Source organism: Rhinoraja longicauda, chromosome 23 (genome assembly GCF_053455715.1).
Source record: "Rhinoraja longicauda isolate Sanriku21f chromosome 23, sRhiLon1.1, whole genome shotgun sequence".
Lineage (NCBI taxonomy): Eukaryota > Metazoa > Chordata > Chondrichthyes > Rajiformes > Arhynchobatidae > Rhinoraja > Rhinoraja longicauda.
Genome location: NC_135975.1, coordinates 20,091,739 through 20,118,371, shown reverse-complemented (window position 1 = coordinate 20,118,371; position 26,633 = coordinate 20,091,739). Strand labels below are relative to the sequence as shown.

General features: G+C 42.2%; 1 protein-coding gene across 6 annotated transcripts in view; it reads left to right on the top strand.

Moving 5' to 3' along the window:
* The window catches only part of tafa5a (TAFA chemokine like family member 5a), a 570,061-nt gene that overhangs the window by 437,431 nt on the left and 105,997 nt on the right, over positions 1–26,633 (top strand). For 3 of the 6 annotated variants that reach the window (XM_078419796.1, XM_078419800.1, XM_078419797.1), the window contains exon 3: positions 18,190–18,350. In XM_078419796.1, the coding sequence (XP_078275922.1) occupies positions 18,190–18,350 (161 nt within the window). Of the gene's footprint in view, positions 1–18,189; positions 18,351–18,795; positions 18,983–26,633 lie in introns of those variants that run through there. The other 3 variants (XM_078419802.1, XM_078419801.1, XM_078419798.1) reach the window with 2 other exon arrangements.

Here is a 26,633-nt window from a genome sequence, read left to right as displayed (position 1 = left end):
CGCGCTGTGCCTTTCTACGTTTTGTCTGCTACATCTCTACATTTTAGCTTGGATTTCTCAGCCTGATTGTTTCGGGAGCTCGAGCAGCAGCAGAAGGAGCTTTGTGCACAACCGTTTTCCCAAGCAGCTTCTGGTTGTCACATTGAAAGCAAACTAATGTTGATAAAAGTGCAGTGTAACTCTGCTGGATGCAGTGAGTCTCTGGATGAGTGAATAAGTACAGAAGTTGAAGGAAATAAAAAGATGTTTGTTTATGAATTACCGACATGAAACCAGGTAAATGTTGCAACTGAGATCATGGACCCACGTGTGTGATCAGTGTTTATCTAGGATTGTACAGCACATTTTTCAAAATCATTGTGGTGTATGGCAGCTATTCCTGTGAATTGCTTAACATCTATCATTACAGCTACCTCGGGTAATCGTAATGTAAACAATAAAGGAGATGGCCTACAATTAATCTGCAAGTGCCAAATTCATGCAAAGTGGTTTGGCTGCAGAGTGGGAGGGAAATGGCAATAGCAATTTGCACATCAGATCTCCCCTAAAGTGCACGTCTATAGTTCAGGCTTGTTTAGCACAGAAACAGGCCCTTTGGCTCACTGAGTCTGTGCCGACTAGCGATCCCTGTACACTGGCACTATCCTACAGACCAGGGACAATTTACCTTTTTTAGCTAAGCCAAATCAACCTAAAAACCTGTACATCTTTGGAGTGTTTGAGAAAGCCAGAGCACACGGAGAAAACCAACGCACATCAAGGGAAGAACGTACAAACTCCATACAGACAGCACTACGGTTGCCAACTGTCCCATATTAGCCGGGATATCCCGTATTTTGGGCTAAATTTGTTTGTCCAGTACAGGACCGCTCTTGTCCTGTATTAGGCCCAGGGGGGCGCTGTAGGCCCGGGGGAGCGCTGTAGGCCCGGACACTGTCGGCCCGGACAGTGTAGGCTAACAGAGTGTATTCAGGGAGTGTACTCATGTGTTCACCTAACGGAGGTTGCGTAGCAACCCGCCTCCCAGCCCGGGCGGCCGCCATTGGTGAAGCGGGAGTACGTGGCCGCTGGCTGGGTGAGGTCACATAGGGCGCGGGCGGTGACATCACATTTTGTCCCTTATTTGGGAGTTAGAAAGTTGGCAACCCTCGACAGCACCCGTCGTCAGGATCAAACTTGGGTCTCTGGCACTGTGTTATAGTATAGCTCCATCTTCTTTTGTTGGTTTCAAACTGAGGGACTTGAGTGTAGGGGCGGTTGAAGATTTTCCTGGGGATTCATCACCCCTCCAGCTCTCCAGTCAGTTGGCCTATCCCTGTTAAAATGTTACCACTGATTCCACTGTTAAAATGTTACTGCCCCCTTTGAAATCTTTGTGAATGGGGTGGATGATCCAATAGATGGGTAAGAAATGTGGAGATTCAGAATCTCACAGCTATTTAGCTCCACAACTAGGGCGGCACGGTGGCACAGCAGTAGAGTTGCTGCCTTATAGCCCTTGCAGAGCCAGAGACCAGAGTTCGATCCCGACTACGGGTGCTGTCTGTATGGAGTTTGTTCGTTCTCTCCGTGATCATGTGGGTTTTGTCCAAGATCTTCGGTTTCCTCCCAAGCTCCAAAGATATGCGGGTTTGCAGGTTCATTGTCTTGGTATAAGTGTAAATCGTCTCTTGCGTGGTGTAGGGTAGTGTCAGTGTGTGGGGATTGCTGGGAGAGCTGTTTCCACGCTGCATCTCTAAATTAAACTAAAAGTAATACTGTCTGATTATAATGAAAGAAAAATTAATGAGTTGTGGCTGTCAAAACTGCAATGAATGTAAACCTTGAAGAGCTTCCTGTGGGTTGCAATTGGTCTGGTACATTAAATTTTCCATCGAGCCAAACCATGCGGCACTGATTCATTTCATTTCCCTTCTGATTTCTGTGAAATTATACCAAAATATGATTTATGCTTTTATTTATTACAAGCATTCAATATCTGGAGGTTTTACTTCTACGTTTTATTGTTGCTGGGATATTGTTGGCTTTGAAGCCTGTGAGGTTGGAGCTGAATCTTTCCCCCAAAATAACCAGACTTCAGCGCTGCTCCAGCCTTTAAGAATAAGATAAAAATTGGGGGGAAAAAAAGAAAATTATGAGAAAAAAAATCCCTTTTTCAGATAATCATATCATATCATATCATATCATATCATATATATACAGCCGGAAACAGGCCTTTTTCGGTCCTCCAAGTCCGTGCCACCCAGCGATCCTCGTACATTAACACTATCCTACACCCACTAGGGACAATTTTTACATTTACCCAGCCAATTAACCTACATACCTTACGTCTTTGGAGTGTGGGAGGAAACCAAAGATCTCGGAGAAAACCCACGCAGGTCACGGGGAGAACGTACAAACTCCTTACAGTGCAGCACCCGTAGTCAGGATCGAACCTGAGTCTCCGGCGCTGCATTCGCTGTAAAGCAGCAACTCTACCGCTGCGCTATCGTGCCGCCCATGTGCCGCCAATGTGTTGGTGATGGATTCCGCTCGGCAGTTTGAATGTTTAGACAACTAGTGCCTTATGATACTGGGACTCATCATGAATGGGCTTATACCTTGGGAGGATTTCGGGAGTACTGAGAGGGTGTAAGTGCTGTTTGTCACGATGTGTCGGAAAATGACTGCAGATGCCGGTACAAATCGAAATTATCACAAAATGCTGGAGTAACTCAGCAGGTCAGGCAGCATCTAGCAGAGAAGGAATGGGTGACGTTTCGGGTCGAGACCCTTCTGAAGACCCTTCTGACCCTTGCGATACCTGTTTGTCGTTTGATATTGCTGCCCAGATTGGAGATGTGCAAACACTTCCCCTTCATAGCTCGGCTCCCTTGTTGAAGTGTGAAGATCAACTCATCAGGTGAATCTGTGGGTCAAAAGGGAAAATAGCACTCAAGAGTTCAGTTTATGATCAAAGGTAGACACAAAATGTTGGTGTAACTCAGCGGGACAGGCAGCATCTCTGGTGAAAAGGAATAGGTGACCTTTCGGGACGAGACCCTTCTTCAGACTGATGGTCTGATGTCTGAAGATCAGTCCGAAGAAGGGTCTCGACACGAAACGTCACCCATTCCTTCTCTCCTGAGAAGCTGCATGTCCCGCTGAGTTACTCCAGCATTTTGTGTCTATCTTCGGTTTAAACCAGCATCTGCAGTTCCTTCCTACACGTTCAGTTTATGATGTTTCTTTTCCAACAAACCATGTATTAAGGCCGAAGATGTTTCATCAGACCCTTTTCTAATGAAGAGCCAAGGAACTGAAACATTGGCTTTGTTTCTCCTGAGTATTTCCGGCATTTTCTGTTTTGATTTCAGATGGCCAGCTTCAATTTCGACTGTCAATGGCAGAGGTGTCCATCAAGCAGCTTACAACCCCCATGCAATCCAAGTTTGACCCAAGCCGGAATATTTACAATATTTTCATATTTGTTTGACCAAACCGTTGGCTGTGGAAATGTAACAATGTCAAACATGCCATTAGGAAGAGATGATACTAAACAGATCAACCTGCTCTGGATAAAGTACAAAGCTGGCCCGTAATGGTACAGCCCAACCCAACTAAAATGGTGTCAGGGGTTATCGAGAGAAGGCAGGAGAATGGAGTTAAGAGGGGGAGATAGATCAGCCATGATTGAATGGCGGAGTAGACTTGATGGGCCAAATGGCCTAATTCTGCTCCTATCACTTACGGCTTTATGATTGACCAGACTACATACCTGACCAGATATCAAGAGCCATGTCCTGTTGGGCTTCCCTCAGCTTGGATAGCAAGGCTCTAGAACACGGTTCTAGCACCTGACATTACAAAATGTATGATCCATCGCCCGTTCATCTTATTGTTGGATTTGGACTCCTATGTACAAAATAAATGCTGCATTCTTTAGCCATAATAAAACCCACATGCCAAAACAGATCTTTGAGATCCTTGTACACGAAATGTTGTAATGAACAAGGAAATGTTATATTAAAGTCTCTTTCGCAAGCTCTAAATTATATCCCTGTGCTAAAAGACTAAACTTTTAATATGTTCCATTCTCTTGTGTTGAAAAGAGCAGCAATCTTCTGAGTTGTAAAAGGCATTCCCTGTTTCCCGTAAATGTCAGTTCCCCGCAGGGCTAACTGTGATGCAGTTTGTGGCTCTGTGGAGCACAGATTTGATAACAGAGAATCAATCAGTAAAGAATTGTGCAATCATTTGACATAATCTTATCAGTGGCAGTACTTTGAAAGAAGCTCTACTCTCCTGCTCTTTGCCCATTGCATTTCTGGTTTCGCTCCGTCTCATACGACTTAATTTCAGTCCAAGTCATGGCCAAATCTATTGGCATCACATTTGAGGAGCTGCTTTCCAGGTTGTGATAACTCGATGCATAAAACAAAATTCTCAATATTTCCACCCCTCCTTGTTGCTTTTTGTCATTTATCTCAATACCTTCTGGCTACTGTTCTTCGTACCCATGGAAACTAGTTATCTACCATCTATTTATACAAAATCTCCTCACAATTTCGAAAACAACGATCAGATCTCCATTTAAGGTTCTCTGCTCTGAGGAGAAAAACAAAATCCAGCTTCTATTTTCTTTGTTTATCATCCCAGGTATCATTTTGTGAAATTGTCTCAGCAATTGCTCTTGATGCTCTTTTTAAAAGTGGTTCTTTACTTAGAAAATGCGCTCGATTGCACTTCATGCAACTTACTCACCACCCTGATCCATGTCTGCCCTAACGGTTTGCAACATCACGGCTTGCAGTGACTTTGTGGGTCCACATATGTTTAGCAAGCACAGCTGACTCTTTAACGTAATGTTGGCAACCTCATTCAAATGATTGGGGCACCACCAGATGTGTCAGCTTTAGCTAGGGAGTGAGTGGGCAGAAGTTCAGAACATGTTGATATGCATACACTCCAATCAATCAATGGTTCTCAATGGAATTGGTATTCGACTTGGCACAATGTGCTGCATCTAGAGATCAAAGTGGACCAAATATAATATCATGATGGAACTTATATGTTAACTGGACTGTCCATGTTGCATGTCACAAATATTATTCCAAGTCTGCAAACTTGAGTTCGATTTGGAAAAATTGTGTCGTAAAACCACTAACGATGCTTGTTGTGAAGCTGATTGTTGTGGATGACCCTTAAAAGCACACTGTCGCAAAAGAATGATGCAAATGGTGCGATTTGGTTCCATACTCTGGGGTCACACGCCCAAGATGCTGCTCCAGACATTGTTCAATGTTAACAGGAGGCATTCAAACAAGCATCCAAAGCTTTGGCATTCCATCCTTTGGCACCCTTTTGGAACAATTTTACTGGCATGTACATTTGTGGCCATGGTGGCACAGCGATAGAGTTGCTGCCTTACAGTGCTTGCAGCGCCGGAGACCCCGGTTCGATCCCGACTATGGGTGTTGTCTGTACGGAGTTAGTACGTTCTCCCCGTGACTGCGTGGGTTTTAATAATGATAAAATTCCTTTATTTGTTCCACACCGGGGAAATTTGCAGTGTTACTGCAGCAAAGTGGATAGCAAGAGACATTCATTATAAATAAAAATAAAGATAAGGATAATTGTCATCATTTACTTTGTTTTGTTTTTTAACTGTTACTGTTAACTGGTCTGTTGACTTGTCTGCTGGTAGTAACGCTGGTTGTGCAGTCTCAGCAGCGGGATTTTTCTCCAAGATCTTCGGTTTCCTCCCACATTCCTAGGACGTCCCAGTTTGTAGGTTTATTGTCTTGGTGTATTTGTAAATTGTCCCTAGTGTGTGTAGGTTAGTGTTAATGTGCGGGGATCGCTGGTCGGTGTGGACTTGGTGGGCCGTAGGGCCTGTTTCCGCACTGTATCTCTAAACTAAAAAAAAAACAAAAAAAATTTTCACGGAACATAACCGGGCCAGTGTAGGTGAACTGACGTTATTTTTGCCTTGCCTTATTGAACCAGTTTCAGAATGAAAACCGCATTGCTTGGTATTGATTGCATCTCGCATCAGTTGTCTTTGCTTTCCTTGCTTCCTACATGACAGGGACTCAGCAGCTCTTGTTGAGCACGGTTTCTGTCCCCGGGTGACGTTACACTTCAAATAATCTCTTGGGCCATCAGAAATAAACCCACAGCAATGGATCTTTTTAATGACATTTAATGGGGGATGTTTACAGCTGCGTTTTCACAAGCATTTCCTGTCTGTTCCTTCTCAATGGTCTTACAGTCGGATGTATTGATTGAAGACGGAGCGAAACCTCGGTGCTCAACTTCTGATTTTCTCGCGTTTATCTCATGTCAGGAGAAACTCCACATTAGCACAAGATTGTTTCAATTTATGCAAGGCTTCCTCAGATTACCCAAGTAGCTCTTGATTGTTGTTGATATTTAGGAATTTCTATTTCTAGCTGTGCAATTAACTGTGGCCTTATCTTGTACAACAGCAAGTCTCTTGTTCAGTTTTGAATTATTACTATTATGATGCTGGATCACTAATACGAAGGAGAAATAATTCAAGTTGACAGTTTGGAGATTTAAATACATTAAAAAAGGTAATAAAAAGTAATGCCAGTGAATGTGAACATGAAGTGATAAAATCCAGCTGGCATATTGATGCCAGAAATAAAGGAAGCCCAGTTTCCTTCCCTTTCTCTCGTGTTTATATCTCTATTCCAAATTGATGCATTCACTCTTTAATTGCCTTCTGAATTGGTCCAGCCAATCATTTAAAAGTACTGGAATCACAGCAGAGAACACAACAGAGACTGTCGTGCCAAGAAGGCAGGCTTTGACACACAAAGAACTAGGAATGGCAACATGTAATTGCTGGCTTTGCCAGTAAATATCTAATTTTCTGAACAGAGTTTTGTGTCATAAATTGAGCGGTTTTTCATGAAAGCTCTATTGGTCAAAATAACCTTGGCTCCACTCTAAGTTTGTGGAGTAGTCTTCCCAATATAGACACATAAAACTGGAGTAACCCAGCAGGTCATGCCGCATCTCTGGAGAAAAGAAAAAAAAGGTATAGTTGGCATTTCGGGTCGAGACCCTTCTTCGTCAGACTTTTTGTTCTTCCAACTTTTTGTGTCCGCTGAGTTACTCCAGCTTTTCGTGTCCACCAGAGATGCTGCCTGACCCGCTGAGTTACTCCAGCTTTTTATGTCTATCTTTGGTTTAGACCAGCATCTGCAGTTCCTTCCCACACATTGAGTCTTCCCAATGTTGATTTTACCACAAGAAACCAGGTAGTACTGTAGACACAGGATTTCATCTTAATTCTCTTCTGAGCTGCTAACACTGGTCATGTCTCAGGGAAGATCAGCTAAGCCAAGTGCCATTTTGTACCACCTGTTTCACTGACGCCTTGTATCTATCAAGGGAGGAGCCAAAGGGCGGGGCAGGAAGCTAAATGTGGAATAGCACAGTTTCAAAAAGCTTTGAGCAAAATGTTGCAGATAAGAATTCAAGAAAATATTATTAATCCTTCCAAAAAAATCATGAAGGTGGAACACTACACAACAAGAAATATTTTTATTACATTTGGATTCATTGTATTTTAGTTTGAAAAAAAAAACACAGCTGTGTTTCATAATAATAATAATAATAATGCATTACATTTATATAGCGCTTTTCAAACACTCAAAGACGCTTTTACAGGGATTTCTAGAGCATAGAGAAGTGAATAAATAGATAAATAAGTAATCGAACAGAGAAAGGAGACAGAAGATGAGGTGACGGTCAGTGGTTGAAGGCAGTGCTGAACATGTGAGACTTCAGTGATGTTTTGAATGTGGTGAGTGAGGAGGAGTCTCTGACGGTTTGGGGTAGTGAGTTCCATAGGGTGGGAGCAGCGATGGAGAAAGCCCTGTCCCCCCAGGATCTGAGTTTGGTCCGGATGGGGGGGGACAGGAGATTGGCAGCAGCAGAGCGGAGGGTGCAGGTGGGAGTGTGCCTGTGGAGGAGGTCAGTCAGGTAGGATGGGGCCAGGTTATGGAGGGCTTTGTAGGTCATGAGGAGGATTTTGTATTGGATTCTCTGGGGGATGGGGAGCCAGTGGAGTTTGTAAAGGACGGGGGTGATATGGTCACGGATCGGGGAGTGGGTGAGTAGACGGGCAGCGGAGTTTTGAATGTATTGAAGTTTACTGATGATTTTTGAGGGTGAGCCATAGAGGAGGCTGTTGCAGTAGTCCAGACGGGAGGTGATGAAGGCGTGGATGAGGGTTTCTGCAGCTGTGAAGAAGAGGGATGGACGGAGACGGGCAATGTTTTTGAGGTGGAAGAAGGCTGTCTTTGCGATGTGTTTGATGTGTTTGTCGAAGGAGAGGGTTTGATCAAAGATGATTCCAAGATTCCGGATATGAGGGGAGGTGGATACTGGGAGACCATCAATATTGAGGATGAAGTTTTGGGTGGATTTGGTGAGCGTTTTTGGACCAATGATGATGATTTCAGATTTGTTGCAGTTGAGTTTGAGGAAATTTGATTGAAGCCAAGATTTTATTTCAGAGATGCAGTTTGTCAGTGAGGAGTGTGTGGTGGTGGAGATTGACTTGGTGGAGATGAGGAGCTGGATATCATCGGCGAAGCAGTGGAAGTTGAGACCATGACGGCGGATTAATTGACCAAGGGGGAACAGGTAGAGGATGAAGAGGAGGGGGCCAAGGACTGAGCCTTTAGTACATAAGTACTTTAGTACATTAGTACTTTAGTACATAAAGGAATCCAAATTGATAATCCGAATGTTTATGAAGGCCTGTGATAAGAAATGTTTTATTGAGGAAGTATGATTTATACTTTCATTGGTATAACAAATGATCTAAAATTGTTATCATGTTCATGTTTAGCACATTATTTGAAATGAATAGCCTTGTAATCAGTTAAGGGACAGCAGGTGGCTCTGGAACTGGAGCGTGTGGGAAGAATGAAGCTGATGTTTATTGTTAAAGCAGCAAGTTAAAGGCAAATTTTCATTAGTCATGTGTCCAAAGTCGAAGAGAATGCCTAAAATTTTCTTCTCACAACACTGAAAAGTTGCTGCTGTGCAGCTGAAGACAGGCTTGATGTGGAATGAAACAAAATTACACCATTTATAGACTCCTCAGCACCCAATGGGACATGCAAGTCTTGATTTTCTATCAGTACTACCTTTAACACTGGAAATATAATTCCTGAGTAACATTCGCCCATGTTATCTCAACAATGGTGCAATGCTCAGTTCTCAACTTGAGTGAGTTTTTTTTCATCAAGACTATGCTGAATAGTCCTTGTGTACCCATGGAATAATTGGCTTTTTATTAATGCTGCCTTCCCTTAAACCGCAATAGTTAAAGGGCCAATACTCAATCAGCATTCATTGCCAGTTCCCTCCAGAAAGTTATTATTCTTTATTAATGCTGCATTCCCTTAAGCCGCAATAATTAGAGGGCCAATGGTTATAGGGTCAATAGTTAAAGAGACTGTCTTCAGCAGCACAGCTGCAATTTTTCAGTGTTGTGAGAAGAAAATTCTCAAACCATGTATTTTTTCCACTCACCACTGCATGAGGGAGGTCACTCATGCTGAAGGAGAAACATCATCTATTTTTCCTGCCACCTACGGGAGCAGCAAAGGTGCACAAGAGCACTACTATCTTTGCAATTGGCTACAAATTGCACTCATAAACATTTACTCTTTAAAAAAACTCCAAGGGCGACCTCCTACCTGAAACACTTGGCCATAATGTCCCTGGGTCTCCCTTGAATAAAGAATATGCTTCCTGTGGGCACTGTTCCACGCTAACCAATCCAGGTTCTGCTCTGTGACGATGGCAGTACCCTATCTCCACTCTTTCATCATAAGGGCAGTCACTATGGAAGAAGCAGCACTTTCCAGTGGTCTGGAGAGTGCATCTTGCATTGTACTGATGCCGCAATGCGGAGTGGACCCAAATGTCTTTGCAGGGAGACTAACTGTCACTTTAGTTTTAGTTTTAGAGATACAGCGCGGAAACAGGCCCTTTGGCCCAACGAGTCCGTGTTGACCAACGATCCCCACACATTAACACTATCCTACACACACTTGGGGCAATTTACACACACACCAAGCCAATTACCCTACAAACCTGTACGTCTTTGGAGTGTGGGAAGAAAAACAAAGATCTCGGAGAAAACCCACGTGGTCACGGGGAGAACGTATAAACTCCGTACAGACAGCACCCGTAGTCGGGATTGAACCCTGGCCGCTAGCACTGCAAGTGCTGTTAGGTAGCAACTCTGCCGCTGCGCCACTTGTTGTAAAACGTTACATTAGATCAACTGCAGTATTACTCCAGAGAGACAGACACGTTTGCTTTCTAAATCTTGCAAAATGGAAAATTATATTAATATTGGTCTTTTTTAAAACATTGTTAGCATGCCATGTAACACCGTTTTAACACAAGTAAACAGTAGGAAAGTAATTTCTAAGGCTGATGTGTTTGAGACACATATTTTTTGCACGAGGCACACTGGTTTTTGCTGATTATCTAGGCTCTCACATCAGCACATTACTGAGATAGCACTGAATTTTGAATGATGTCATCTTCTGTATGGGACATTAAACCAAAGTTCCATCTGTTCATTCAGGTGGATGTTAAATATCGCATAACTATCAACTGACAGAAAATGTATTAAGGAAAGAATTTTCACAATCACCATATGCACTAAAATGTACAAGAATTAATTCAGACATGTCATAACATACCATGCCTTGTATAAATCACACAGACTCCATCTGTCCTTACTGAAAACTGGGGAAAACATTGCCGATTAACCATCATTCTTCCATAATTAGTTTAGCAATATTAGAGCGGATTGCTCCCTCAATGTGCCCCCTCCAGCCTGCTCCACCATTCAACATGATGAGGACTGAACTTCAACCTCAATGCTACTTTTGGTCCTTTTCACAGAAGGAAGAATATTGCCTAGAAATACAATTGCATTTTTTTTACAGCATAATGCAATTGAAATCTGCTTATTCTCCACCCCGGTGTGAAACATGATATTGATCTTTCCCGGTCCACTTAGACAAATATGCCTGGACATGACCATGGTATCACCTGCATTGGTAAATATTGGGAAGAATTTTGGGTCTTTGTGTTGGTATGGTCTTTTGTAAAATTGTATTTTTACCTATTGAATAGAATAAATATCAAAGCGAAATTAGATTATTTTCAGATTTCATTACCAGCAATAAGATTATATGGCATGTTCATTTTAAGAACATTTGACTCAAAATTCCTGGATGTAGTCTTTGCCAGTGCAATTGTCCTTTGCTGATACTGTTATGTTACGTTAAATATATGATGAAGTATATTATAGTGCAATTCTGTGGATGTTCTTCCTTTCTTTGTGTCTAAGAGTTGGCAATAAAGGAAATTACTTTTCTAATTTTTTCACAATTTATGTCAATCTCTCTAAGGAAAGTAGTGATGATGCTACACAAAATCCCAAATGGTCATAGGAAAAGGAATGTGGATGAAATAGTATTTTTATCTTGGCTGAATTTTAGTTCAACGTAACACTGTGTTGACTTGCTCATCCGCTCAGTTCTGGTCTATTCTTATTTTGAAGCTGGTTTTCAATACCTTTGCTGTAATTGTTGATCGCAATCATTAATCAGGTATAAAATGCAATGAAAGATGGACAAAGCACTGATAGCTTGTTTTGGCATCTCTGAAGCAGTATGCATTCATCTCGTTGGACAACTTTCCATTTCCTGAAACATAATTGTGTAGTGCCCAGTTGTGTTCCGTTTTATATTAAATAATGCAAAATTACTTATCCGTTACAATGCCTCCTGATACCTACAGATTCATGTTAAGAGTCCTGTAGCAAACTAGAAGAGAAATATTCTGGCAACATACCAATTAAAAAGGGAAAACTGGTTATGAAAGCTACTAATTAGGATCTGCTGAGCACATAAAGGAACAAACCAAACAATATGAAGTGGTGCCAATAAAATTGCTGTAACAAGTTTTTATCTTCACAAAGAGAGCTGACTGGTTTGTTTTCTCATTCAATTCTGGATGCGGAGTTTCTAACGTAAACAAATGCAACTCAAGGCATTGTGAAATTACCGAGTAAAATTGTTCAGCTGTGTCTTTGACTTTTTCCCCTTAACTTCTCAACAGTGGGACCACTTCCTTTAGAGATGCCTGAGGCTCGGGGACTCAGTTAGATCACTTTGTTGATTTTACGGCCATTTTCTTCATTGGATTGTGGCAAGGATAACAATAGCACGGATTGTGGGGTGTTTTGTGTTGAGCATCTCTTCAATAATAATATCTTAGCCATCTAGCAGACGTTTGCATATTTTTTCTTGTGGACCCCACAGAAATTTATCTTTAATGGAGTGCATGTAATTGGGAATCTATTAATTATTTCTAAAGATTGAGCCACCAACTCTGGAGACTGCCAGATCAGCAGGCTTTGCTGTAGCTGTGCAGATGTTGAGTGCAATATTCTGGGGAGGTGACTGCGTTACAGGCATGAAGATGTTAACACATTAATAGGTGCGCTTGCAGATCTGTTAGGCGTTGCCTCATCTGATGTATGCAGTATCAGACTCTCTAACTCTCTATAAGTACACAATTGTGTCCGATCTTATGTCGGGATGTTATGTCAGTTTGTTACTATATTATTAGATGATCATCTTTGTTTTTGTATTGTGTCCTGTTTCCCAATGTTAAGGTATATTGAACGCCACAGAAGGACGCAAAGTGCTGGAGTAACATTGCAGGTCAGGCAGCATCTCTGGAAAACATGAGTAGGTGACGTTTCGGGTCGAGACCCTTCAATAGACATCTAGAGAATGAAACGTCACCTATCCATGTTCTCCAGAGATGCTGCCTGACCCGTTGAGTTACTCCAGCGCTTTGTGAATTTTTGTGTATTAACCATCATCTGCAGAATTTTAATTCTGCATATTGAATGCAATTGTTCATATCCTGTAAACCTTCCTTTCAAATTCTTACTATTTGAACGTGTATCATTATCCACTAACACCACTAGAACCTCAAACTCCACCTCACCCTGAAGAAGATCTGGCATTATCTCTCCAAGCAAGACAGGAGGGGATCAGAGCTTGGAGAGGGGAGTGGAGATTTGAGGTGGTCGGGGGCAAGGATGTAGTGTACCAAGCTAATTAACCTACAAAGCTGTACGTCTTTGGAGTGTGGGAGGAAACTGAAGATCTCGGAGAAAACCATGCGGTCACGGGGAGAATGTACAAACTCCATACAGACAGCACCCGTAGTCTGGATCAAACCCAGGTTCCTGGCGCTGCAAGCGCTGTAAGGCAGCAATTCTGCCGCTGCGTCACCGTGCTGCCCTGTGGAATGAGGAGGGGGAAAAAAGGCGTTGAGGGAATGGTTGGATAGACAAAATTGTGTCTCAAGCATCAGAGCATTACAGAGATGATGATTATGAAAGACTGTTACTGATGTTAGTGTTCAATCGTGCGCTGAGTTTTGTTTCGGGTCAGATTTGGACATTGAAGTGTTGATTGTTATCAGGGAACAACAAACAAAGCTCTCCCACAGACTGTAATGATGCTCGTAGTTATAAGGCTTGATGGAGGGACAGCTTGTATGGAATATTCATAGTCCCAGAATTTGGTCCAGTCTGAATTTATAGAAAAAGTAGTCATTCGGTTAATGGCCACAATAGTTTCCTTATCGTGTACGTCAGTGCCAGTTACTCATTGAGCTACAAATACACTTTTGTGACAATTCAACATGCGCCTGCTTGTCTACTGTTCACACTGACCTAGATTTTTTGTTGATGTGGGCTGAACGTCAGAATTTTATTTCATGAAGGCTTCAAGTTGCTTCCAGGTCTCAGTGTACAGTGGCTTGTTACAGACAGGAGCTATGGAAACCTGTGCAGCAGCAATCCATAACCTCTGGGACACATAAAGGAACATAAACTTCCACAAAGCCTTGTAAAGTCAAGAGTCAAGACTGTTTTATTGTCATATGTCCAAGATAGACCAATTAAATTCTTACTTGCAGCAGTACAACAGAATATGTAAACATAGTACACAAGAAAAAAAAGTTCAGTGTGTGTATCTCTGCACATACCCACCCATACACATATATACATATACATACAGACACACACTCACCTGTCTGAAGAGGGGTCTCGACACGAAACGTCACCCATTCCCTCTCTCCTAGATGCTGCCTGACCTGCTGAGTTACTCCAGCATTTTGTGATACCTTCGATATGTACCAGCATCTGCAGTTATTTTCCTACACATTCACCTGTGTATCTATATGTTTTTATGTATATATATGTATATATATATACTGTTTATGATTGCGTGTATGTGTGTATATGTGTGCGTGTAGTTATGTGTGTGTATGTGTGCGTATATATGTGTGTGTAAATATATGTGTGTGTATATGTGTGTGTAAATATATATATGTGTGTGTTTATATATGTGTGTGTGTGTATATATATATATATATATATGTGTGTGGGTGTGTGTATATATGCGTGTGTGTATATTTCTGGGTGGGTGTGTGTGTATATATTTGTGTATATTTGTAAGATATGTGTATTTGTGTATATATATATACATACATATACACGTATAAAAAAACAAATAAGGCGTCCAAAGACGTACAGGTACGTAGGTTAATTGGCTGGGTAAATGTAAAAATTGTCCCTAGTGGGTGTAGGATAGTGTTAATGTACGGGGATCACTGGGCGGCACGGACTTGGAGGGCCGAAAAGGCCTGTTTCTGGCTGTATATATATGATATGATATGATAACAGTGCACTAATAACAATAATAGCCTATGCAGTTCAGAGCTTATTTGAGGTTGTCGTGTTTCATAGCCTAATGGCTGTAGGGAAGAAGCTGTTCCTGATCCTGGACGTTACAGTTTTCAGGCACCTCTACCTTCGTCCGGATGGCTTGGGTGAAATGAGTGTGTGGCCAGGGTGGTGTGGGTCTCTGATGACGCTGGCAGCCTTTTTGAGGCAGCCCACGGACAGTTTTGCTGGTCATGGTGTAAAAACATAGGAATCAGGAGAGGAATAGACCATTGGAGTCCAATCCCTCTGTCACCAGGATCAAGGTTGACCATACAAGGCTGCGCACCATTTTCCTGCTCTATCCTTATATTTCTTTATTCTCTTGATATTCAGGACCCTAACTGTTCTTTATTAAATGAACTGAACTGAGTACTTTGCATCTTTTTTTACCAAGGAGAAGGACACGGAGGTCAGTGAGATCACTGTAGAGAATACTATTTTGGCAGCTTGAATACTGATAACAAGGCAGTGTGAAATTAAGAAGGAGGAGGTATTGGGACTCCTGAAAAGCATGAAGATGGATACATCGGCAAGACCTGTTGGGATCTATCTGAGGTTATTGAGAGAGGCACACGAGGAGATTGCAGGAGCCTTGACAATGATCTTTGTGTCGTCTCTAGTCACAGGCATGGTCCCAGTGTGGCTAGAGACTAACGTTGTTCTTTTATTTAAGAAGGGAAGTAGAGAGAATCCAGGGAGTTATAGGCCGGTGAGTCTCACCTCAATGGTAGAGATGCTATTGGAGAGGATTATTCGAGATAGGATTTATTTCCATTTGGAAAGGAAAGGGTTAATTAGGAACAGTCGGTGTAGCTTTCCAGAAGGGAGGTTATTTCTTACTGATGATCACGTTTTTTGAGCTGGTGATGGAGATGATCGCTGAGGGTAGGGTGGCAGATGTCATCTGCATGAATTGGAAACAGGCCCTTTGACCCAATTTGCCCACACCAGCCAACATGTCCCATTTACACTAGTACCGCCTGTCTGCGTTTGGCCCCTCTCCCTCTAAACCTGTCCTATTCATGTACCTGGTTAAATGTTTCTTAAACATTGCAATGGTACCTGCCTCTGCAATAGTATCTGCTCTACAATGGTATGGGCACCTCTCACATCACAAGATGGAGAGCTGTATGAGCCCCATTCATCACATACTCGAGGACAAGGAGTAAACTCGGTGGCAGAAACAAATTGACAATGATTTTGAGTAAAAGATCTTACTTGAGGCAGCACTTTGATGAAGTATATTCCCTAGTTATCCATTTATGAAGGAAAACGGTTGTGAGATAGATGCCTGAGCTGTGTATGGTGCAATGAAATGCCGAATGTATAGAGTCATAGAGTGATACAGTCGTGGACACAGGCCCTTCGGCCCAACTCGCCCACACAGGCTAACATGTCCCAGCTACACTAGTCCCACCTGCCTGCGCTTGGTCCATAACCCTCCAAACTTGTCCTATCCATGTACCTGTCTAACTGTTTCTTAAATGTTGGGAAAGCCCCAGCCTTAATTACCTCCTCTGGCAGTTTGTTCCACACACCCACCACCCTTTGGGTGTAAAGGTTACCCCTCAGATTCCTATTAAATATTTTCCCCTTCATCTTGAACATGTCCTCAGGACCTCGATTCCCCTACTCTGGGCAAGAGATTCTGTACATTTACCCGATCTATTCCTCTCGTGATTTTAAACATGATTTTATATATTTTATATATTTATATATTTTATATATGATTTTATATGTGCTTTGTGTAATGAGGTGCCTGAGTTATGCATTGTGTGTGGAGGAGCTTGAGCTGTGTATCATGCAATGAGTTTCCTTAGCTGTGTATTATATGGCAAGACAACTGAGCAATATATTGATGAATATTTAGACATGTCACAGCTACCTTTATGATCCCACTGAGCCTTCTTTCTGTGTGACATTTCTTGGGATCGGAGGTGCCACCGCTCTCCTCTGGCCTCTCCCAGGGCTCATTCTCCACCAAGGCCCTGCTGGCCTCAGAGTCCAACAGAAGTGTTTCTCTGACCCTAATCAGTGCTCTGTGAATCTCCAGAGACCCGTCTAAGATGTTCGAAGCATTGCCAACTGCTCACATTATATCAAGCTGCAGCTGCTTCCGACTCGATCACAAATAAATAACACTTCCCTTTAACGGGGTTAAACTATTTAAAGACGGTGCAATAAACTTTATTTCCCTCCCTCCTGTTGGAATAAACCAATTAGTTTCAGGGAAGATAGACGCAAAATGCTGGAGTAACTCAGCGGGGCAGGCAGCATCTCTGGATAGAAGGAATGGGGGACGTTTTGGGTTGAGATCCTTCATCAGACTGAGAGTCAGGGGAGAGGGAGACCTCGAGATATGGAAGGGTAAGGTGTGAAAACAAGAGATCAAAGGGGACATAGATCAAGGAAAATGTAGAATAGATCATTGTTAGCTCGGAGAAGTTGACAACGAGGCATACAAAGTATTCAGTATTGCATTGTGATACTTGCCTTGCATTGCAAATGGGGCATATGGAATTGTAGTATATTGATAAGGAGAGAAAATAGAGTTTGTTCAGCATTAATAGTATCTAGCCCTATAATATCATTGATATTCATAATATTGCATGTCCATTCCCTTCACGTCAGCCCCCACTCTCAATGTCAAAGCCAAGCCATTATTTTCTGCTGTTAACGATACACAATCCAGAGGAGATCCAGTACTCATACTTCTTGATGAGACTGACGACAAGAAGTTGGCACTGATCTTGGGGACTTGCTTGGCTTTTAATAATGATGACTGGTATGGTGAAATCGATAGTTGCAATTAAGGGCTTTGGTTGGACTCACTCAGAATGACTTACTCTGTGTTTGCGAAGCTTCAATGAAGATCCCATACTTATCCTTAGAATGGAGATGGGGAGGAATTTATTTTGCCAGAGGGTGGTGAATTTGTGGAATACATTGCCATAGTCAGCGGTGGAGGCCCGGACATTGATTTTTTAAAAAGCGGAGGTTGATAGGTTCTTGATTAGGAAGGGTGTCAAAGGCAACGGGGAGACGGCAGGAGAATGGGGTTGAGATGAAAAAATAGATCAGCCATAATGGAATGGCTGAGTAGACTCAATTGGCTGAATGGCCCAATTTAGCTCCTGCCTTATGGTCTTACGGTCTCTCCCTCTTGAAATAAATGTACATGGGCATAGACAAGGATATAAAATGGATCAAAGAAAAATCTGAAAAAAACAAATATGTTTGTATTTGATCATTTCATTCAGGCTGTCTTTCATAAAATAAATTGTCAGAGGACTAATGTATATTTTCCTTTCAATTTCCAGCACGTATTGTAAAAACTAGACAATGGTGTGAAATGCTTCCCTGTTTGGAAGGAGAAGGCTGCAATTTGTTAATGAATAAATCAGGCTGGACCTGCACACAGCCAGGTGGCCGAATAAAGACAACAACGGTAAGGAAGGGATCCAATCAACAGACAAATCAAGTATGTGCCTTTCTATAATGGACATTTAAAGCTACTGTATGCTAAAAGCTGAAATAGTCTCATGACAATTTATAAGTAAATTATTTGAATTGCTGCATTACCAATAACTCAAAATGTAACTTCAGTGGATATACAAACTGATTGTAGGACAATTTAAGATATGCTAAGATACGATGTGAATGTGAACAGCCAACTAGTTCAAATATTACTTTATAGACACTATAAATATGAATGATTTTTCTGTTATAATTGGATAAGTGTATTATTAAAAGTGACCAAGTGCATCATGCAATAAAGATAGCCAATAACCAAATAATTGCAAACAAAAGAAAATGAATTAACTGTTCTGGATTTTATTAAGCATTTAAAAGAATGTGATTGATAATTGTGATCTGGGTTCTTATTGTGGTGTTTATTTAAGGTTGTAATTACTTGTGCTTCACAGATATTTGCCTGAGTTTGGAAGTGAAATTTTGATTACCAGGAGCTAGCTGTATTTTTCTATTTGGATGAATAAGTCAGGCATTGTTCCATCTCGTTTTCATCCCACATCAGTGAATTTAGTAAGAAGACAAAACCTACTACTGTTTACTTTTAAGCAACGCATTGTGGGAACTGAAGAAGTTAAATATGCTCAGGAATTGTGTGGAATGAACATCAGTTTTTTGAGAGTTGGACAAAGTCAACCTGAGGTGAATTCTGGAGCAATTGGCTTAATCTAATGTGCAGAAAGGAACTGCAGTTGCTGGTTTAAACCGAAGATAGACACAAAAAGCTGGAGCAACTCAGTGGGACAGGCAGCATCTCTGGAAAGAAGGAATGGGTGACATTTCGGGTTGAGACTTCGGGTCTGAAGAAGGATCTCGGCCGGAAACGTCACCCATTCCTTCTCTCCAGAGATGCTGTTGCTCCAGCATTTTGTGTCTATCTTGGATTAATCCAATAGTTACCGTGAACCTTGTTGTAGAAACCATCCGACCCTGCTACAGCCCAACCAGCTGCCAACTCTCAATTCTTCCGGCTGCTGTATAAAAATTGCACCCATCTCAATACTCACACTACTGGCCCTGTTCAAAAGAAAAGGTGCATACTATTGAGTGGCCTATCTGATCTGAACATTGTAAGTGAAGCAGTACAATGGTGATGCCATACTCTGAAGATGCATGGTTTCAATTGCAAATACATTCCTCAGTCTCTGTGGTGCACTGGAGAATTTAGTGCAATGCAAAAATAAGAAGTACTAATTCTCACTTGTTTTAAAACCTGGTATGATTTACATTGTGCCTAGCACTTAAGAGGAAAACACCTTTAATGGAGCAGCTCACAAAAGGTGATCTCTGGAGGAAAGTGCTGGTGCTGTATTTCATGTGAGAATAGTCGGCAAGTCTGGGAGAATCCAATGTAGCAATGATCTCACTACTTTTCATTATTTTCTGATAATGAACATAATGTAATTTAGATAGACACAAAATGCTGGAGTAACTCAGCGGGTCAGGCAGCATCTCTGGAGAGAAGGAATGGGTGACATTTCAGATTGAGACCCTTCAGACTGATCTCAAGGGAGGGGGTGGGACAAAGATTGGATGTAGTAGGAGATAGGAAGACTAGTGAGAGAACTGGGGAGGGGAAAGAGAGGGACAGAGGAACTATCAGAAGTTAGAGAAGTCAATGTTCATACCGCTGGGGTGTAAACTGCCCAAGTGAAATATGAGATGCTGTTCCTTCAATTTGCGCTGGGCCTCACTTTAACAATGGAGGAGGCCCAGGACAGAAAGGTCAGATTGGGAATCGGAGGGGGAGTTGAAGAGCTGAGCCACCGGAAGATCAGGCTGGTTAAGTCGGACTGAGCGGAGGTGTTGAGCGAAACGATCGCCGAGCCTGTGCTTGGTCTCGCCGATGTAGAGAAGTTGACATTTAGAACAGCGGATACAATAGATGAGGTTGGAGAAGGTGCAGGTGAACCTCTGACTCACCTGGAAAGACTGTTTGGGTCCTTGGATGGTGTTGAGGGGGGAGGTAAAGGGACAGGTGTTGCATCTCAGTAAAGATGTCAAACATCCAAGAATTTCATTGAGATTCCTACTGTTTTTCACCATTGTGAAGAACTGGTACAAGTTCAGAAGAAATGTACTGTAAAAGGCAAATAGTAGCCTGTTGTTGAGGCTGGAGGAAAGAATTCACCAACCTGGTATTATTTGACCTCCAGCTCCATTGCCTCACAAATCCCTTCATGTACCTGATTCCACAAGAGTCAATGGGTGTCTTACTTGTGGGATTAAACATGTTTTCACATCACACTATCTGAACAAGAGAAAGGGAATGGGAGACTTGATGAGGAACGTCACCATTTAAGCGAAAGAAGGTCCAGAAAAGATGTTCAGGAATGTTGCTTGGACTGGAGGGCTTGAGGTTGGGGAAAGTCTGGGGGAAGATTATGACCCCAAAGAGTTTTGTTTTGTTAAAGTTTGGCACCGAATGGAGAGAGAGGCTGCAGTGTGATGCAAAGGCAAATGTTCCTCCTGGACAAAGCCCCACAGACATACATCGGTGGCCATCAGAGATGCCCATGGTTACTGCCTCCTTCACGATCATAACTTGCTCTCATAGTGGTCTCTCGATTTCCAACACAGCCTGAGCTGCAGGTCACTGCCAGAGGAACATACAAATCATTGGATCATGATTTTCTCAGTTGTCATTTTTGACAACATTATTGACTTGTATGGTTTCAGCTTTTTTTACACTGTAAAGGTTTTCCACTAAATCCCCCCCCGAAAAATGAGATTTTGCCATGAAATACACACAGTGGACATTTTGTGTTTGATGGAAATTCGATTTTAGGTTCAGAAACTTTGATGTCTTTGAGACCAAAGATTTGAGTTAAATAACAACATTTTGAAGTTTGACACATCATTGATGAAAGGATGGAAACATTATGTTTCTTGCACAGCAGTAAATAATCAAGTGAGTCTGCCATTTTTTTCACTGCCACAGTAACACCGGATATAAAACTCTCCATGTACACAGAGCGTCCAAGAAGGAATGAATTGCTTGCTGGTTCCACCATTTAAACAACGTCAGACACCTGCAACATTAGCAGCATCTCTCATCACCCAGTGATGAGGTCCCAAGTTTCAACATTAAATTGCCAAAGGGTGACAAAAAGAGCTTCAATGGATTTTTTTTGTCAAAAATTATCCAACAATAATCCCAGCTACTTTAGACAGCGGTGGTTGCACACTACCACTTTATCATCTGCCAGTGATGAAAATCTCACACAAATGCCATTGCACAACTGCGAGAAAGGTAAAATCAGAGGCCCACTGTAAGTGTAACGTTAGAGCCACACCATTCTAAACATGTTTTCTCATCACACTGCCTGAACAGAAGAAAGCAATTTGAAGACTTGGTGAAGATTGTGATTAAGTTCAATATCGGGGGCTTCGATCGCCTCGATGCAGCGGTTTGACTGCCTGACCGCGGGAGAAGAAGCAAGGAAGAGATAAGACTTTTTTAACCTTCCATCACAGTGAGGAGCTCCCTGAAGGAGAGTCACTGTGATGGATGTTTATGTTAAATTTATGTAATTGTGTGTTTTGTTTGCTTTTATTGTTATGACTGTATGGTAATGATATATTGTTCAAATTTTTTTTGAATGACAAATACATTTAATTCAATTCAATTAAGTTAAAGAAGATACAGAAAAGATTCACATAAATGTTGCCTAGACTGGTGGCCTTGAGTTATCAGGAAAGATTGTAGAAGCTGGATTTTTTTTTCTGGAGCGAAGAAGGCTAAAGGAGTCACCATATTGAGATTTATAAAATGATGAGGAGTATAGCTACGGTAGAAGGTTCCAGTCTTTTTCCCAGGGAGGAAGACGCGTACAACTAAAGCTAGAGGATGTGGGTTTAAAGGGGATTTAAGGGACACAACAATGGTGGGTATATGGGATAAACATTCAGAGGAGGTGATCAAGGTTGATACAATTATACCATTAGAAAGACATTTGGACAGGTACATTGATAGGGAAAGGTTAGAGTGAGATGGGTCAACTGCAAGCAAATGGGATTAGCACAGATATGCATCTTGTTCAGCATGGATAGGTTGGGCCAAAGCGCCAGCTTTCATGCACCACAACTCTATGAATATAGAGAAAACAGAGAATGGAGGCAATCAGGAAATGTCATGCCAACCTTTGGACTAGCTCTTAGCATCTTTCCTCCTCATTTTCAGTCAAGGTACACTTGCAATACCTGGCACCAAAACAAACCTGGCACGGCAGGTATATTTACCCTGAATTGATGGGGCCATGTTTTACATAGATGAAATCCAATGGTTCAATTGTATTTCATTGTCACATGTACATACGTACAGTGAAATTTCTTTTTTGCATAAAGTTCAGTAAAAATCTTACTATACATAGGCACAATCATATTTAACTATAAGAGTGTAAGAATAGTAGATTGCACTGTGGCAGTATACAAATGTCACCACGTTTCCAGCACTGTCTTGAATCCTTCAAGTTCAGAGTTGTTAACAATGTAGTCTTATCTTGGCCATAAAGGCCTGTTGTTCTGGTTGTAGGGGTCGGCCTGGCCTTACGATGTTGGCGATGTCCTTCACTGCTGCACCACTGCTCCGTGCCGCTGTAGGCCGTGTCCGATCCACGTGCTCGGCCACTTGGAGCTTTGCCAGAGTCAACCGGGTTGCTGCAGGGTCTCCAACGGTCCGCTCCTCCAACACCTCAATCCGACACTTTGACCCTCGCATGCGTCATCCCTCGCCTCATGCGACCACCGCTCAGTCTCCCTGCTCCAGAGCATCTCCCACAGCCAACGTCAGAAGACTCAGAGAGCCTACGAGGATGTGGGAGGTAAGGCACCATAGAAACGTAGAAACAGAAAATTGGAGCAGGAGTAGGCCATTCGGCACTTCGAGCCAGCATGATCATGGCTGATCATCCAAAATCAATACCCTGTTCCTGCTTTCTCCCCATATCCCTTGATTCCATTAGCCCTAAGAGCTATATCTAACTCTCTCTTGAAAACATTGGCCTCCACTGCCTTCTGTGGCAGAGAATTGCACAGATTCACAACAGTCTGGGTGAAAAAGTTTTTCCTCACCTTCCTAAATGGTCTACCCCTTATTCTTAAACTGTGTCCACTGGTTCTGGACTCCCCCAACATCGGGAACATTTTTTCCTGCATCTGGCCTGTCCAATCCCTTAAGAATTTTATATGTTTCTATAGGATCCCCTCTCATCCTTCTAAATTCCAGTGAATATAAGTCCAGTCGATCAATTCTTTGATCATATGTCACCAGACCGCTCACTGGCACCACTCTTTCCCTCTGTCTGCTGCAGAATCCATCTTGAAGTAAACAAAATCCAAAAAAACAAATCCAGGTTGATTACAGTGAGCAGTCAAACAACAAACACATTGTCAAAGTCTGCCTCCACTGGCTTTTCTCAGAACACGTGAATGATATTCATGTGGACACAGTAGATGCTATTAGTGAGACCACACCTGGAGTACTGTGTGCAGTTTTGGTCTCCAAATCTGAGGAAGGACATTCTTGCTATTGAGGGAGTGCAGCGTAGGTTCACTAGGTTAATTCCCGGAATGGCGTGATTGTCGTATGTTGAAAGACGAGCGACTGGGCTTGTATACACTGGAATTTAGAAGGATGAGAGGGGATCTTATTGAAACATATAAGATTATTAAGGGATTGGACACGCTAGAGGCAGGAAACATGTTCCCAATGTTGGGGGAGTCCAGAACCAGGGGCCGCAGTTTAAGATTAAGGGGTAGGCCATTTAGAACGGAGATGAGGAAAAACCTTTTCGGTCAGAGAGTTGTAAATCTGTGGAATTCTCTGCCTCAGAAGGCAGTGGAGGCCGATTATCATATCATATCATATATATACAGCCGGAAACAGGCCTTTTCGGCCCACCAAGTCCGTGCCGCCCAGCGATCCCCGTACATTAACACTATCCTACACCCACTAGGGACAATTTTTACATTTACCCAGCCAATTAACCTACATACCTGTACGTCTTTGGAGTGTGGGAGGAAACCGAAGATCTCTGAGAAAACCCACGCAGGTCACGGGGAGAACGTACAAACTCCTTACAGTGCAGCACCCGTAGTCAGGATCGAACCTGAGTCTCCGGCGCTGCATTCGCTGTAAAGCAGCAACTCTACAGCTGTGCTACCGTGCCGCCCTATTCTCTGGAAGCTTTCAAGAGAGAGTTAGATAGAGCTCTTCAAGATAGCAGAGTCAGAGGGTATGGGTGGGGGCAGGAACGGGGTACTGATTGTGGATGATCAGCCATGATCACGTTGAATCATGTGATCGAAGGGCCAAATGGCCTACCCCTATTGTCTATTGTCTATTGTCTATAATCTAGCTCCAAAAACAGGATATCAGTATCTAGGTTTCTACCACTACGGCCATGCAGAAAGTGGATGGCTCCAACTAAATGGAAGGGAGAATTGTCTGCCATCTTCATGGCATTCTTCAAGGACAAGATCCATGCACTTAGAGAATGCCACATGATCCTAATAATATAAATAAGTGGCCAGAATATCTCTGAGTGCATTGTTTAAATATAACAGGAGTCATCAGATTGCCCAGTGAGTTTATTCTATTCCACACTGACAAATCACACAAACCTATTTGTTACCTGATGGAAGCTTTCAACCTCTCATGGCACAAAACCATCTAAACACAATTTGAACTGTATTTTCTCATAATACAATGCATTTTATTTCACTACATAAATCCTATTGGTCTAATTTGTTAGACTGTTGTGCATCAAAACACCTCCTTTTCTTTCAAGGAGAGCCGAGTTGATGTAATCTCTTTTAAAAAAAACCTCGTTCTTAATCTGTGAAAACAAAAATACTCACAACAGGATATAATGATTTTTGCAAAAACATCACGTTCCATCATAGAAAGATAATGGATATCATAGGTATTATTATAAAGTGTCATCTTTTAAACCACACACTTATCTTCCCTTTAATAACTCTGACAAAACACATCTAGGAGGGATATTTTCTCTTCAAGACTGTCACCTCCCTCTGTCTTAAATGTACTCCTCTCAATAAATACTTATTGCACTAAGTAGACTTAAAATTCATGTCCAGATGCTTGTTGAAATTTGCTACATGCTCGACTACAATAATCATCGTGGAAATGTTAATTCAGTGCAGAGTAACTTCATTGATTTGTGAAGCAGGCTTGAAGGGCCATATACTCCTGCTCCAATTTCCTATGTATCACGAGAAGCTGTTTTATCTCTTCAGTTGCATTCTTTATTGTACGAAACGACACGGTACGATAGAACTTTATTTATCCCAGGAGGGAAATTGATCTGCCAACAGTCATAAAAACACAAAATACATGAAACATGAAATTAAAGTGACGAATGGAAAGGATTGGGGATGCGCAAAAAATAGGGGGGGGGGGTGTGGGGGGGAAGCAGAGTCAGTCTCAATCTACCCCACGACAGAAGGGGGAGGAGTTGCACAGTTTGATAGTCACAGGGAAGAAGGATCTCCTGTGGCGTTCTGTCCTGCATCTTGGTGGAACCAGTCTGTTGCTGGGTTGACCAGTGTGTCATGCAGGGGAATGAACTGTATTGTCCAAAATGCTCCGCAGTTTGAGGAGCACCCACCCCTCCAAGACCACCTCCCATTAAACCAACTCTTCCCAAAGGACGGCGATAGCCTTCCTGATGAGTTTGTTCATTCTATTGACCTTCGCCCTGCTGCCCCAGCACATGGCAGTGAAGAAGCTATGTGAGTATTGTAATAATTAATCAAGGCATTTTACAAAGTTTATAAGGCTGCAGGTCATATTTTCTTCTGCTGGCAGCTCATTCTGCTTGTCCAAGCCTAAAAGGTGAAGGCACGCGTTCCAAACAGGCAGTGCACTACTTATTTTGATAACTTCACTCAATCTTTATCTCCCTTGTGTGAGATAGTGCTTTGAATGTGGCTGGTAATAAGCAATGAAATGCTTCCGATGTTAAAACTCCCAGTGGCTTAGATTTTGCTGTTGTAATGTTGGTGAAGCCACCAATGTCATTGTTCCGTTCAACTAACAACAATATCAGGAATTTCACAGACAGTTAGTTTAACAATGTCAGCGATCTAACACATCTCTACAGGGCTCTGCTGTTTTCAGCCTTCTATTTCACAGGCAAGATCAAATCACTTGAACTAGATGTAGGATGTCATAATGATCTGTCTACTGGATTAGCATTAATGGGTCTGG